Consider the following 15,931-nt stretch of genomic DNA (forward strand, 5'->3'; position numbering starts at 1 on the left):
CAGACCACATACCGAAAAGAACACTAGAAAATGAAAGACGTATGGATCGATCAAGTAAAGTAATTATTCCTTCTTAGTAAGGGAAAGAATAAGAAAGACAAACGCGGTCTTCTCCTTGGACATGCGAGCAGTAACAATCTCCGTATAGCGGCTAAACAACTTGTCCATGATCTCTTCACCAAAGTGACCCACAAGAAATGGTTCAATACCAGCTCTCATGCACTTTGCCATGCTATATCCACTGTTTTCCACTGCATCATCATCTTCTTCTTCTTGGTCGGATTCCTTTTTACTAGCATTATTCCAATCAATTTCAGTGAGCTCTAGACGATCGATCCCGAATGACCCTTCTCTTTCAACCTCCAATTTCACCTCTGTAGGGGATGGTGAATATTGTGGAAAGTTGAATGACTGGACTTTCTCCTCTGCTATCAATCTCTGCAAGTTAAGTTTAGTTAATCCAACAACAATTTTACAAATCCCAGTGTTTTTTTGTCCCAACTATTCCAAATGTTGAGATGGATCCAAACGATTTCATGTGGGGCCCATGATTGTATGTATGTTCATCTCATCATTTAATAGGCGTGAAAACGTCGGTTACAGTCGGTTTTTTAGTTATTGTCGATTATTTCGGTTATCGATCAGTTCTTTAAAAAAATATATAATTCTTTTTATAAAAAAAATAATCGATTGATCAGTTCGATTATATCCGTAATTTTTGCACTGCCTCATCATTTAAGATATGTGGGACAAAAAAAACACTAAGATGATTAGCATTGTCGTTAATAGAAACTTCAATAATTAAGAGTTGGGCATGCAGGGATACCATGTGTACCTCAGAGACCAATTGCTTGAGAGCAAGAGCAAGGAGCTCCAAAATGTAGCTACTTTCATGTTTACAAGGATCGTCACTAGTTCTTCCCATGAATGTCAAAGCCATACGCCCTCCGGCGACCAGTTCCTCTGAACGACACTTCAAAAATGAATTAAAATCCTTTTGAAACTGATGGTAGTAAGCTTTGTACACACTTGTTGGACTGCTACTCGCCATGCATATGTTCCCTTTGTTACTCTCAAGCCCATATGGAACCTGCAGATTTAAATCATGTTGAAAATCCAAGCCCAAACACATCAAGGGTATTTTCCACATGAATTTGTTCTTCATGACCGTCACCAATGGTTCTTAAGTCCAGAAAACACGTTATTTGTGTGAGGGGTGTTACGTCTTATATACCACTCGATTGGGTTAGGTCAATCCGATGTGGAACATAGTCTTGACAAATTAAGAGTTACTTTTGTATAATCGACATTAGTATTACTAATTATCAATGAAAATTAAGAACTAGTGTAACCTGAGAGAGCCAGTGGATGCTAGCAGAAGAATGGACAAAATGCACACTATTTTTAGGAAAAAGCCTGCCATAGAAAGAGCCAGGAACTCCATTAACAAGGCATGGTCCAGCACCCATTAGCTTCTTCATCTGTTGTTGAAAGCTAGGCAAGGACTTGAAAATAGTGTTGAAGTCATTGGTAGGAAGATCATTCAAGAACACTTGATATGCAGTTGATTCATGTTCTGAAATTCTCTCAACCACTTGAATGATCTGAGAGACTAAGTATAGTGTATTGGGTCCAGATGAACATCCCAAATCAGCTATGGCCAGTGTTGTTGGACGAATGGTGTTGCAGAGATTTGTTATGGCTTCCTCTATCACTGGCTTCATCCTGTTAATCACTTCTCTCTGCACCAAATTTTGCCTAAATGGATTAATCACAATTCACATGTATAATTATGTACCTTGATTGAAGGGGTAAGCTTAATTAATTAATCACCTGAAGCACTGAATTCTTGGCATAACTTGTGTCTCCCGATCCTCCCTTCATGGGGCACATTGGAACTACTTCCATTTGCAGCTAGCTTTGTGTTATTATTCTCCCTCCTATCCCTCGATCTCTATTTTGTTTAGATTCTGTATTGATATATATGCACTTGGATATATAGCCTTCTTTATATATATATATATATATATTTCGTGGATGAGTTAGTGGGCCAAGTCCCAAGGGTTGGGTGTTGTATTATTATTTTAATACATTCAACGTATCATTGATGATTCAATAATAATTGTCACATAAGTTGTACGTCAATAATGCTTCTTTTGTTAAGACTTTATAAATTAACGTAAGTGTCTCAATCAAATGTCATATAGGAAAAGATCAAAGTGGTTCTCACTTCTCACACAAACAACATGTTTACTGAGATTAAAAACCAACAACTTTATTTAAAAAAAAATAAATCGACAATGACGATTCTTGACAAAATTGATTAAATCTATTTTGATTACAAAATCTGAAATTGTCATATATTTTTTTGTCAATTGATTCGAGTAATTGATATATGATTGTAGAAGGTGTTAAGACTTGTAATCCTAAATCGAATTTACATAATACAACTTACTGGTATATAAACAAATGTCTAGTTACTCTTACACATATCATGTATTTTTTAAATCTAAGTAGTTTGGAGACTGCGCATGATAACAAATATGTGCAATTATTTTGTCCGAAGCAAATAATAACACTTCCATTATTGATGTGTTTGGGCTCTATTTTCTCAGATAAGTAAACAATTATTTTCTTGTCATGCTGATTGCTTACCCTTTCAAACAAATCGTCAGTTGTGGTGCCATCAAAATGACAAGACAATTTAATAATACTGTCTGCTTGGCAATGGCAGCCTTACGTTTTGACCGAAATACAATAATGTAAGAAAATATATGAATATGAAAGTATCATTTCATTTTTGTCAGATAACTCACATTTAATTTTTATTTTGATTAGATATTAAATTATGACAATAATTTATAAGAATTATTGATTTATTTCTAGATGCATTCAAGCACAAAATGTTGACCACGCATAAAATCTTTGACATGTCCAGAAAGCCGTCTTTCTCTGATTTTCCTCTTTTTTTTCCTAATCTAAATACAGGCAATTGTTAGATACATGATCCCACATCCATGCACCGTTTCCTCCACCAATATGGCTATATTAATATAGGCGACTTTTGTGATTGTGGAAATTGAAATTATATAACCACCATACTCCAAAGCTACACAAGTATTTGACGGATCCGGGGCTTTACAATTTCCTGAAGTTCGGAATTTGTACCCAACAATTTATGAAGTGTACCGTATCACTCTATCAGATCTTTTTACACCACTTCACAATCTTTACTCTCCATCGATCAGATACGAATTTCAAAGTCTGTTGAATTACAGAGTTTCTCCATCCGCCCCTATTTAACGTATTTAGACATGCATGCATGCATGACCCATTAATGTTTAGTAGTATGTACTCTTCGCTCATGTAATAAGCTGGCAATATTAATTTCACATAATAACAGGTTTATTTATATCGTTCAATCGATAGTTAAACTTAAACAAGCTGACATTCCAATCTTGGGCTTGGAATGGCAACAAGTCGAATCGCCCTCTTGGAGGTGAATCCAAAACCCTTACTCATGTCGTCGATGTCGAGTTCACGCGGTTTCATCCCCTCATACGCCCACGTGAAGGAGTTATTACTTGTGTTAAATCATAAATGACTTGGTTGCTTGTGCCCATCTTGTACTAATTTTGAGAAAGAGAATAGGCATATATGTATATAATAAGTATGTTAGGAATATTGGAGTGGAGGTATTAATTGGAACCTATGTGGTGGGCTTTGAGTAAATTTGTCATGTTGTTAGGTATGAAATTTTTATGTGTATGAATTTGACCGATTGAATTTAAACTTATATCGGATTTTAAAGTGACAAACTTATAAATAACAAAGAGTTGTCTCAAAACAAATCATTAAGGAAAAGAAAATCACATGACTTTGTATATATAATTATAATAACAATCCTCACACAATTTAAAATTATGAATTTTGTAATCAAACAATAGGACATAGAAGTCTTGAACTTGGGATCAAAACGAGTCGACTCGACCTCGGTGCGGTGAGTCCAAACACATCGCTCATGTCGAGTTCACTGGGATTCATCCCATCAGGCAATTCCCAATTGAAACAGTGAAGCAAATGAGCCACGGTCATTTCAAGAGCATAGAATCCGAGATTCATGCCGGGGCAAGACCTACGACCCGACCCGAATGGGATGAACTCGAAGTTGTTCCCTTTGAAATCCGGAGCTCCATCATCCAAGATTCTTGATGGTCGAAACCTCTCCGGATCCTCCCACGAATTCGGGTCCCGCCCAAGAGCCCAGATATTGATCATGACCCGTGTCTTCGCAGGGATGTTGTAGCCACCCACCTCCGTGTCCCCGTAGGTGACGTGGTGGACAACTGGGATTGGCGGGTGAAGTCTCAATGTCTCCTTCAGCGTGCATTTGAGGAAAGTAAGCTTCTCGAGGTCAATCTCCTTAACGGGCCGGTTAAGGCCCACAACGCTAGCAAGCTCTTGCTGGGCCCTTACTAGTTCGTCTGGGTTCTTCATCAACTCCGTTAAGGCCCATTCGATCGATGATGCCACAGTCTCCGTCACACCAAACATCACGTTCTGTACAAGTTGGATGGAATAAGGCTTTACTTAATACAATTTCAAACAAAGCCCATCAAAAGAACGTGCTAGATTGGGCTCAAGTTTAATATCCTAAGCCCAAAAAATTTCAATTTGAAAAACTATATTTTCCAAAGCCCAATTAATGGGCCTATTTAATGGATGCCCCCTAAAACGGGCTCAATATAACTAGGCAGATCCGCATTCTTAACGGGCCATAGGCCGACAATCATCGCCAGTTTGGTTGTTTGGGCCAGCTAGCGGGCCAAGCTCTGCCAAAGGAGTTAGTTAAGCTAGCGATACCGCTGTTAGATCGCTAAAAAAAAACCTTCGTTGCCTAGCTTATTTTCATAGCGTCCGCCTTCCCTTTCGTTGCGAAACTTAACCCATTATTCAACTGGTAATCGTTCTCATCTCACCACATCCTCCGGTAACCCAATTCTTGTCACCGGAACGTCGCGATTCCATGGTCATGGTTCACCAGTTTAGGACCCGTTTGGTAAAGCGGGCCAGCTAGCGGCCCAAGTTCAACCAAACAGGTCGAAAACTAGGGGTATCGTTAGCGTGTCTATTTTCTTTCTAAGCAATAATCGTTATGTATTTTAAATGCATATAAAACTATATATTATTTTACCATGATCATAGCCTTTATATTATCCTTGGTAAGTTGGATGGGTTTGTGTAGATCCTCGTTCCCCGTTGCATTTGCCGCCTCCTTATAAAACGCAAGTAAATCATCAACCAGGTCGGTGGTAGTTTCATCACAGCCATTGACTTCAATCTTACTCTGCATGTGATCGTCGATGACTTTGTCGATGAACATGTCAAGTGACTGCCGAGCCTTAACGAGTCTCTTATTAATCCCTTGAGGGTCGATCCATCTGACCCCGGGAACAAAGTCCGCGAGATTAAAGGCCCCCAAAAGCTTCGAGAACTCCTGCAAGATCCGATCGAGTGAACTCAACCTGACCGTCGTTTTTCGACCCAAAAGCAGCCCGGTAAGTAATGTTCATAGTGAGAGTAAAAATCAACTCCCCGATGTTGACGGCCTTGCCAGTGTTGGCCGCCACGGCTTTAACCATCGAGTCCACCTCGACACGCACGGACGCCCATGACTCTGTCTGTTTGCGGCTGACGAGCTTCGTGACGCCGAGCTTACGCATCTGGCGCCAGAAAGGGCCGTAGTCGGCAAATGCCATGTCAGCACGATCGTAAGAGAGGTAACTGGCGGCGATAGTTGCCGGGCGGTTAGAGAAAATGTGGTCTTGCACTTGAAGGACCTGTTTGGCTATCTCAGGACAGGAAACAGAGACGACGTGGGAGAAACCCAGCTTCATGTGGAACAAGCCGCCATATTTCCTAGCCAAGTTAGTCAAGCCGCGATGCGTGAACTGGTCCATCATCAACATGTTACCTATCATGGGTAACCCTCTTGGACCAGGTGGATAGGGGAGCTTTCGACGATGCTGTGAAACGACGCCGTATAGAAGCAATAAAGGGATGATGAAGAGGAATGCTGTTTGTAAAGGAGGAAGAGAATCCATGATATGTTAATCTGTTAGGGATATCGATCTGTGCAATTTGCAAGTGTTGAGGTTTATAGCTTTATATACAGATTAAGGTTAGATATAAAAATGCAGAAGTTGGTATATAATTGACTAGCACTGATGAATGGCTTTGAATTCTTCCATTCCATATATGATTATGATCTCTGAAAGTTCAAAGAAAAATGAACTTCATGTATAATATTGTTGTTTATATATATACTAGGCCGGCAGGCATGGATATACTGGGAGGTGGCAAAGCAGCAGAGCAAAAGAAAACAAGAATCTCATAAAATAAATAAGTATTAATTTTCTTTTAATTACAGGACCTGTTCGTTCTTTTGACGATTTGGGAAGAAATTTCTATGTTATGCGACCAATTTTGGACGAGTCGGCGAATACAATTAAGGAGTCAACACATAAGGTTACGCTTGGGCCTCATTTCTGCAGTAGGCTTTGGTGGTTAAATTGGGCCCTTTAAAACTAGTCCATACAAATTTGAGCCGGCCCAGTTCACTAGCATTAGCCCATACTAATTGAGCCGTGCCAATTCTCTAGTACTAGCCCATACTAGTTTCACTTGCTGGAGAAATGGAGTTTGGACCTTTCTGCCTCAGCCCATTTGAACGGTTACTTTCATTGGGCTTCAGTCCATATTTTGTAGACATGAAATAGCAAGTCAAGACAAGGAGTCCAATTTAATACCGGCCAATCAGAATAGTCCAGCTGGAAGGACAAAGTCGACAAGATTTCTTCCGTGACGACAAACAAATAGTTTGTTTGCAATCCATGCAGAAATGTTAGGATATTAATAGGTCCTACAAATGTATTTATAATTAATCACTATCTCACACGCCCACACAAATTGAGGGTGAAGAGTGGATATCATAAATTAGGGGTTTATAGCATTGTTCATTAAAGATCTGCCCAACTTTCCGTAATAAACACGAGTAATGAATCAAATGGACTAACCCTAATCTAATTGAATGGAATAACTGGCTGCAGTTGTTTGCTGCAGTTTCAATCTTAAAAGTTGGGCTTATAATAAATTAGGCAGATTGGCATTACATCCAGATTCCAACAGGGCTTCACTAACAAGTATAAGAACTCCAGTAACTCTTCACAGATTCTTTGATTTCTAAATTCCAGCATTTTCAGAAACATTTTGTTAATAGGATACCCATAAATATATATATGCAGGCATGTAGTTACAAGCAATGCCAAAGTTTTATTTGCTGATTCTGAAACACCAACACACACTAGTACCTTCTTTTGGTAATCTTTCTTCTGGTGGCCCGGACTGGCCTCTTGGGTTTCTTTTCAATCTTCTGTCTCTTTGCAGCTCGCTGGGTTACAATTCTATTTTCAGCTTCATCTACTTGATCCTCAGCTTCAAAATTCTTCCTCTTAAGAAGCTTCACCAGTCCTTCAAGGGCGATGTCGGCATCCTCGCTCTTCATCAATTCTTCTGCAACTTGAGCCGGTGTGGCTTCTGTATTCTTCATCAATTCTTCGATTTCTTCGTAGAGTTGATGATAACCATCGATTTCCAAGTAATTAGAGGCCAACATCTTGAACCCATGAAATGTGCAATAGGACATGTGAATGTGCATGTCCATGCGTCCAGGACGCAACAATGCAGGGTCTAGCTTCTCCTTGTGGTTTGTGGTAAATACGATGATTCTTTCATCTCCGCAACTTGACCATAGACCGTCTATGAAGTTTAGTAGTCCAGATAGTGTCAACTGAATTAACATAGCAAACAAAAACAATTTTAAAAATGATGACAAAGAACAATCTCAACTATTAAGGTTTCCAACTTTCCATTGAAAAGGAATTTCATGATCTTTACATTTAGGGATAAGTGATGTCAGAAGTTGAGCCTCTCCTTCAAAAATAACAGAGTGTACATAATTACATTGCAATATAACACTCGGTTTCAATTATTTAGCAAAATGATATTTACAATAACGAATTAACGATGTTGCGAACGTCATTAAAATTTGAGATTAACATATAAATTTCATCAATTCTAACGAAATATATGGAACGCAAACACGTGGTGAGACTTGTAATATAGTGCAATATAATTGTTTACATAGTGTTATTTCTAAAAAAAAGAATCTTTTTCTACCAGCCTCACATAAAGAGACGTAAAGAAATTTGGCAAATCTATGTGCACATACGAATGGCAGCCTTTTAGCTTTAAGCGATCCAATAATTACATGCCCAGAGGGAGCAATTATTGTCATGCAATGAACAAATGGGCAACCCATCTTTGTCTAGTATACAAAAGAAGGCATATGGTTACCATGTAAAGAATGGATGTCAAGGAGGAAATACACTATAAAAAGAATTTGGACATAAGGAGCACATGTAAGGACAGTCCGGGACTCTGTGGCGCTGGCACCCACTTGTATTGAAAAGAAAACTTCTTATTTGACAGGGATTTGTATTGGTAAGACATGATTTTGGCAGTCCAATAACTACCTAACTTTTAAGGCTTTGGCTTTATAGCACACTCAACCAACTTTTTATCTCAAAAGTCTAATTTACAAGCTCCTATCAATGTTTTTTAGATTAAAACAAAAGTAGATTTTGAAATAAATTAGAAAGAATTGTCCAAAATTAAGCTTCCACATACATGACCTAATATTCTAGAGGAAAAAGTACTAACCTGTAGGTGATGATCATGTTGTTTACGTCCGTCTCCATGTCGTCGATCTGGCAAATCAACAGTGCAATCAATGTCTTCAATCACAAGAATTGATCGATTTCCAGTTGCCAGCAACAACTTCCTCAAGTCTGAATCGTGCATTACATTAGCAAGCTGTAAATCATACACATCAAACTTAAGGTGATTTGCCATGGCGGCTACCAGGCTTGATTTCCCGGTCCCTGGAGGCCCATACAACAAGTAACCACGCTTCCATGCCCTCCCTACTCTTTTATAGAACTTCTTCCTCTTAACAAACCTATTAAGGTCCTCTATTACGGCATTCTTCAGATCCGGTTCCATCGCTAAAGTGTCAAACGTTGATGGATGTTCCAGATTGATTGAATCCCATTTGATACCTATTACAATTTACATTGAGTGAGAGTATAAATGTCAAAATATTCAATTTAGCTCTTAGAAAAACAGTGTCATACCTCCATAAATTAATACATAAATGATAAAAAAAATTCACCTTCCCAATATCTTACAATACCTCCATATGACTGAGAGTTACTAAGGGTGTGCATTTTCAAGACCCTGTGTTCCTCTCTAACTGTCTTCGCCCTGTCTACTATAAATGGCAGGTAAGAGTTCAATACCATATCTTTGTGTTTCTTGTGAAAACCTAGCTCAAAAAATCGTTTTTCAGATCTTGAAGGGAAATGATCATGTGGGTTGTTCTTCTCAGCCTCCGCACAAACAAATCTCCATCTGAGTTCAACCCCTTCATAATTATCAACAATCTTCTCACCCTTTTCAAGCTTAATTGTTAATTTCTTCTCTTTTGGTGTTTTGCATACTTTGAGCCTATCTGTATCCGGACTGATCTTTGTGCACAAGTACGTCTCTGCAGCATCATAGACTTGATTACGCAAAATTCCATCAAGCTCATCTACGACTAATGTAAGGACTTGCGAGCGAGGCTTGAAGAAGTAACGGAAGGTGGAGAGAAGATAGCCCCTGACTGGGTGTGGTATGAGTTCATTGGCCATTGATCGAAACAGAACAATTGAAGCAGTCATAGAGGCGTAAGCAGAGAACAATGAAGATGGTGAAGGCATTTCTTTGGTGGAAAACATGATTCAAACTGAAACTGGAGATGGAACTCGGAGCTCTCAAAATTGTGTTTCTGGTCTTGAAAGAACGCTTTTAAAAGTAAGAGTGGGTTCTATTAGAGGACTGAGAAAGTGAGAAGCCCTACTTTACTTTGTATTCTACTTTACTTTTGTATGTGCGGGTGTCTGAGTAGGATTACATGACTGTACTGTAGGAAATAAGAATAACAACAACAGATACATCCGTGGAATTGATCTCTTATATTTAGGATCACCTGGGTACTAGACTAGATCCGAAATATCCACATCACAAAAACATCGGTGGAATTGATCTTCTTACGTTTAGGATTGCCTAGCTATTAAACTGCATCCGATATATTAAGAGCACAAACCCTTAGAATTAGTAAAGACAAGTAGACTCTCCCTCTCGCAAAGAATTGAGTAGGAAGAACAAAAAAACTTTTGTGTTTCAAAAAATGTGCCTCTAACCCTCTACAACCCTTTATAGTGGGGGTGAGACTATGCTAGTTCTCCTTAAGAGAGTTTATAATCTCAATTCTCTACCATAATTAGATTAATGGGTTTGAGTCCTTTAATGAGACTTAAATACAACCTTTTATCATTATCTTTTAATTAGATAGGAATATATCTCTTATTCCTTTAATTCAAGTAGGAAAGGTAGAGCACCACCCAATCTATTAAAAATATTACGCAAAGTTAATATAAAGGAGAAAAGAAAGATGCATATGTCAGATTCTAACCTTCATGGACAAGTCATGTGCTCTTACAGGGTGCGTAGATGTCGAATTGTAATTGCTTCCTTCCGCACGTGATATCACAAAGATTAGTTTTTCACCAACTTTTCCACTTAAGGTTCAGGGAAGCATTTCCTCGAACATCTTTAGTGCTATGTTTTTGGTTCATCTCTGCTGCATTTTTACTTGGATTCTGGGCTTCTCTTGCCGATTCTTTGGAGTCATAAGAAAGATTCCATGAATCCCATGCGTATATTTTAACTACTACTCCAAGGAAACGCACTCTTGTCCATACAGAATCAGATGATACTACAGAAACAAACGGTACCTAATAAGAAACAATCCCCAAATCAAAACCCAAGCCCAAACATGGATAAACAAACTAAATCATGGAAATGAAAGAGAAAAGTTCGTTCTTTTTGACGCCACTGTTGCAAGAACATGCTTACAACCTTTCGGCGTGGCATGGGACAAGCCTCCAAGTTGGTTCTTCGTCAAGTCCTGTTTATGATTACTTTATTGATACACATTTGGACATTAACAATTTAACACGCTTGTGTTTTGGGCAAAATCGCTTATATGCTGTTCGTACACGTGTCGTCTTTTAAGAGAAGAAGACAGCTTACGTCTGTGATGCGGCAAGGGCCACTGTTTGACTAGGCCCATGACAAAAATGAGTCATCAACGCCCACCGTTGGGCCACAGGTTTGTTTTTCTTAGTCCGCCACTATTAGTTTTTAGACCAAAAAAGTACATCCTGTGTGAGAGGTGCGAGACATTTACTTATACACCACTCTTATGGATTATGCCAATCCGATTGTCTTGACACTCCCTGACATTTGTAGATTAGGTTATGTCACACCCAACAAATAAACATGTATATGTCACATCCAAATAAAATCCACGCCCAAACAAATCAAATATATTATCCACTCTACATCATGAGCTCGTATGAATTTGTTGCATATGTATCATTGTCATTGGTTCTTAGATCCAAAAAACACGTATTTAAACTTTTACTTATGTACTACTCAAATGGGTTATGCTACTCAGAACATTATCCTTTATATAATCCATCTACAATTATAGTCTTACGGTTTTACCTTACACATCTACTACTTTTGTTTTGACGTGTGACGTTATTCACTTTATCCCTGACCATCACATATTCAGTTATTCACAACTCAACACACATATTAAACCTAACAATAATTAAGGCAAGTACTACTACTAGTCCCTATGGACCAATCGAAGATCATTGTCTCCTAACCTCAATTGGATAGTGCAAAGAATAGACATATGTGGCATCGCCTGCTTTATCCCATAATAAGTAATACCATGAATATTGACAATAACACAATAATGAATTGTAGTTTTCAGCCCTATTGTAGTGACCAAAAACCGTCATGGGCTAACCTCTCGGTCAAACACGTATGAGTTAGCGCAATGGGATGAGACGACAGTCAATGCACAATTTGACCAACGGAGTCGAACGAGACGAACCTAAGTCGATCAACGACCGAGTCGAGTAATACGCAAAGTGGTCAACCACCCAGTCGGTCAACACAATCGGAACGGGTCTAAAGCTGTCCGGCTCATGAGCGTCCAACATCTTCGGGCGGTCATCATCAGGCAACCAAACCAAAGGCATTCCATACCATCAACCGTCGATGGACGGCGTCAGAATCAGTCAGCGATCGGCCTGACCAACGCCCAAGTCGATCAACATTGTGGACAGTTGGCGAGCATTGGCCATGCTCGCCTCAGGTACCGATCATACAACTCAACTCCGTCACGTATCATGTTTTTATGGGCATACTATCCATCGTGTAACTAAATCATGATCCCCTGTTCTGACCTGGCCACCCTAAGGCAACGGCCCTTTGAGACCATTATCAGACTTAGCCCCAATAAGACAAATACAACCCTGACACAAGCACGCCGAGACAGTTGATTTGCAACATTGAGCCGCCTGACTGCTGTACAACCTTGACCTCAACCAACCAAAATAGGCCACGTGACCTGACACCCGACACCACCTTCCCATATCTACCTGCAAACTGTACCTTGTACCCAGTCTTGGTCGGCAAGTAACCCCACTATAAAAGGCCCTCCACTCCTTAAGAGCGGGAGAGGAAAACAGGAGAGATTGAGACTCATAGCCCCTTCATCTTCTTCAACCTTCAGCTCATTCACAGCAACCTCGCATCTCGCATCCACCATTCTCATACCAGCATTCGCATTTTACGATTCTTATATCTTTGCTTTGACCAACATAATTTCGATTGACTGACTTGAGCGTCGGAGGTTCTTTGGCAGGTACCCCACCGGTGCCCAAGTTCTTTGATCTCAACCTTGCTTTGTTTCTCAGGATCCCGCTGTAGAAGGCCTCCATATAAATTACGTTGACTATTCAACAATTGTAGATTCGGGCATCTACAATTTGGCGCCCACCGTGGGGCCTCTACAGCTCTTGGCCTGGCAAAGCCGAAAACCACAACCGTACCCATCTTGAAACACCATGTCTCACTCGGAATCGGACCCTATGGTCGACGTGCTGGCCCAACTAACGTCCATCAGAGAGGAACTCAGAGAAAATTCTATAAAGATGGCTGCCTTGGAAACCGAAAACAACGCCGTCAGGGCCGAAAATGCGAAGCTCTTGGAGTTGAACGAACAGACCATCCGTGATAGAAGTGCTGTGCGTTCCATGCCACCCCTCGAACAAGGCACACCAGAAAGAACCTCCAACCAACATGCTCGCCCATTGAGCGCCGGCCTGAGCAGGTATTTCACCCCCGGACAAAGTTCAAGGCAAAATGACCCACCTACGCATACCATCGGTGGCCATCCCAGTCCGACGACCGGCGCCCAACCCGAAGGTCATAACTGGCCACGAACGCCACCATTGTTCCCAGCATTTTCCTACATTCCACCCTCTTCCAATCCCTCGAGTATGGGAGCACCACTTGAAGAATGGACGCAAAGGCTCGCCACGCTAGAATCCAGGATGAACAAAGTCCCAGGAGTAGTGGCACCGCCGGAAAAGACGCCACAAAGTAGCTTTGCAGACTCCCCTTTCTCTCCTTCGATTGCCATGACGGAGGCTCCGCCAAGGTTCACCGCGCCAATTATGAAGTTATACGATGGAACCGAAGATCCCGAGGAGCACGTGGCACACTACAAACAGAAAATGTTTGCCACTTCGATACCATTAGATCTACGAGAGGCGTGCATGTGCAAAGGATTCGGATCGACATTGACCGGGCCAGCTCTTCAATGGTACATTAGTCTCCCCAACGGCAACATCTCTTCATTCGCCCAGTTAGTAGACACCTTCCTTGTGCACTTCTCCAGTAGCAAGAAAATTCAAAAATGTTCAGAAGACTTGTTCAGAGTCGTCCAACGCCGTGAGGAATCAACCAGAGACTTCGTAGCTCGTTTCAACAAAGAGAGAGTCTCAATTCCTCGGTGTAATCCTGAGACCGCGTTTAGAGCCTTCAAGAATGGACTACTTGTCGACAGAGGATTGTATGAAGAAATAGCCAAGTATGATTGTCAGAACATGGAAGATGCTCTAGCCCGCGCAACAATCCAAATCAGATGGGAAGAGGATGCCCGACGGCGACCGACCCCGCCGAACAATGATAGAGAGAAGCGCGGCAGAAGAGAAGACCAACCAGCGCCTCCACCGCCAAGAAACACTGCCCACTCCCGACCGTTCAACAGGGGATTCAACAGACGAGAATACTATGAAAATGCGCCCGAATACAACTTAAGTATCGCACATGACGAGACAGTTCTTGTACTCAAAAAAATGGGAGAGAAAGTGAAATGGCCGTTAAAGAACACCGACGGAAGAGAAAAAGACACCACTAAATGGTGCGGCTTTCATCAAGTCCATGGGCACAAAACAACCGAATGTAAGGCCTTACTCTACGAAGTAAATGACTTGGTCAATCGCGGCCATTTGCACGACTTGCTGACCGAAAGAGGAAAGGCTCTCCTGGCTAAAAGGAAGGAAAAGGCCGCAGAAGACGGCATACCAGAGCCCACTGAAACTATCGCAGTCATCATTGGGGGATCGGAGATTAGTGGAATTTCCCACTCGGCTGCCAAAAGAAGCGCAAGAGCCGCCATCAATCCAGAAGCAAGGAAGGGGCGGCCGACGAAGACTCCTTCCGACCAGGTGATCACGTTTACCGATAATGAAGCCACCGATCTGTTAGATCCACACCACGATGCCCTTGTCATCTCCTTCCAGGTAGCAAATTGTACAATCAAACGGGTATTGATCGACAACGGTAGTTCGACGAATGTCCTGATGTTGAGCACTCTCAAAAAGATGAATATCGATGAAAATCATGTCGTTCGACGATCGACAATTCTAATCGGATTTGGCGGAGAACAAAAATTCACCGAAGGCGAAATAGCATTGCCAGTCTATGCCGGTGGGACCAATTGCCAAACGAAGTTCCTCGTCCTCGACTGTCACTCACCATTCAACATAATCCTGGGGCGTCCATGGATCCACGAGATGAAAGCAGTCCCGTCAACTTACCATCAGGTTGTCAAATTCCCAACGGCCGTCGGAGTCAAAGAAATCTACGGTGAACAATTGGCATCTAGAGAATGTTACCAGAACGGCCTCAAAAAGAAGAAAGAGCAGTTATAGCAATTACAGCAGTCGTCCAATCCCGGCGGGCAAAGCATGCCCGAAATGGAGGAGTTGGATGAAGTCTCGATCTCCCATGAGTTCCCCGAGCAGAAGGTTCGAATTGGAGCACGCTTGCCTCCCGAGTTGCGAGAAAAATTGATTGCATTTCTATCCCAACACCGACATTGCTTCGCTTGGTCTCATGCGGATATGACGGGAGTCGATCCGGACGTGGCCATACACCGTTTAAGAGTGGATCCTAATCATTTGCCGGTCAAACAGAAACGGAGGAAGTTCGCCCCCGAAAGGAATCGAATCATTAACGAAGAAGTTCAGCACCTGATTGATAATGGTTTCGTCAGAGAAGTCAATTATCCTGATTGGTTGGCGAATGTGGTGGTAGTAAAGAAGAAGAACGGCAAGTGGCGAGTTTGCATAGACTTTACCGATCTCAACAAAGCTTGCCCAAAAGATCCGTTTCCCCTCCCTCACATCGACATGATGGTCGACGCCACGGCTGGCCACGAACTGTTGAGTTTCATGGACGCCTTCTCTGGATATAACCAGATCCTCATGCATCCCGATGATCAAGAAAAAACTGCGTTTGTTACAGAAAGAGGCATTTTCTGTTACAAGGTGATGCC

At 41.3% G+C, this 15,931-nt stretch overlaps 3 protein-coding genes and 1 pseudogene across 4 annotated transcripts; 1 reads left to right on the forward strand and 3 right to left on the reverse strand.

Annotated features, from left to right (window-relative positions):
- Positions 1 to 63: 63 nt before the first annotated feature.
- Positions 64 to 1,908, reverse strand: LOC119996649 (S-adenosyl-L-methionine:benzoic acid/salicylic acid carboxyl methyltransferase 3-like). The gene is made up of 4 exons (XM_038843365.1): positions 1,834 to 1,908; positions 1,353 to 1,742; positions 836 to 1,090; positions 64 to 438 (listed from the first exon to the last, which is right to left on the reverse strand). The coding sequence occupies exons 1-4, from the start codon at positions 1,906 to 1,908 to the stop codon at positions 64 to 66; spliced, it is 1,095 nt and encodes a 364-aa protein (XP_038699293.1).
- Positions 1,909 to 3,812: 1,904 nt separating this feature from the next.
- LOC120002336 lies at positions 3,813 to 12,286 on the reverse strand (annotated as a pseudogene).
- LOC120002345 (AAA-ATPase At5g17760-like) lies at positions 7,123 to 10,218 on the reverse strand. Of its 2 annotated transcripts, none has more exons than XM_038851071.1 (3): positions 9,293 to 10,218; positions 8,782 to 9,179; positions 7,123 to 7,849 (listed from the first exon to the last, which is right to left on the reverse strand). In XM_038851071.1, the coding sequence occupies exons 1-3, from the start codon at positions 9,897 to 9,899 to the stop codon at positions 7,364 to 7,366; spliced, it is 1,491 nt and encodes a 496-aa protein (XP_038706999.1). In that variant the 5' UTR covers positions 9,900 to 10,218; the 3' UTR covers positions 7,123 to 7,363. The 2 variants fall into 2 exon arrangements, with proteins under 2 accessions (XP_038706999.1, XP_038707008.1); XM_038851080.1 differs by having other exon boundaries at positions 9,314 to 10,214.
- Positions 12,287 to 13,151: 865 nt separating the features above from the next.
- Positions 13,152 to 15,305, forward strand: LOC119996658. Its single transcript, XM_038843376.1, has one exon. The coding sequence runs from the start codon at positions 13,152 to 13,154 to the stop codon at positions 15,303 to 15,305; it is 2,154 nt and encodes a 717-aa protein (XP_038699304.1).
- The last annotated feature ends 626 nt before the right edge of the window (positions 15,306 to 15,931 follow it).

The sequence above is a fragment of the Tripterygium wilfordii genome, chromosome 1, assembly GCF_013401445.1.
Source record: "Tripterygium wilfordii isolate XIE 37 chromosome 1, ASM1340144v1, whole genome shotgun sequence".
In the NCBI taxonomy this organism is placed as follows: domain Eukaryota; kingdom Viridiplantae; phylum Streptophyta; class Magnoliopsida; order Celastrales; family Celastraceae; genus Tripterygium; species Tripterygium wilfordii.

Coding starts and splice junctions, on each gene's coding strand:
- LOC120002345 (XM_038851071.1), bottom strand. CDS start 9,899: ATGTTTTCCACCAAAGAAATGCCTTCACCATCTTCATTGTTCTCTGCT. Junction 9,180..9,292: donor TATTGTAAGATATTGGGAAG/GTGAATTTTTTT, acceptor AAATTGTAATAG/GTATCAAATGGGATTCAATC. Junction 7,850..8,781: donor AACATGATCATCACCTACAG/GTTAGTACTTTT, acceptor ATGTTAATTCAG/TTGACACTATCTGGACTACT.
- LOC119996658 (XM_038843376.1), top strand. CDS start 13,152: ATGTCTCACTCGGAATCGGACCCTATGGTCGACGTGCTGGCCCAACTA.
- LOC119996649 (XM_038843365.1), bottom strand. CDS start 1,908: ATGGAAGTAGTTCCAATGTGCCCCATGAAGGGAGGATCGGGAGACACA. Junction 1,743..1,833: donor CCAAGAATTCAGTGCTTCAG/GTGATTAATTAA, acceptor AATTTGGTGCAG/AGAGAAGTGATTAACAGGAT. Junction 1,091..1,352: donor GCATCCACTGGCTCTCTCAG/GTTACACTAGTT, acceptor TTAAATCTGCAG/GTTCCATATGGGCTTGAGAG.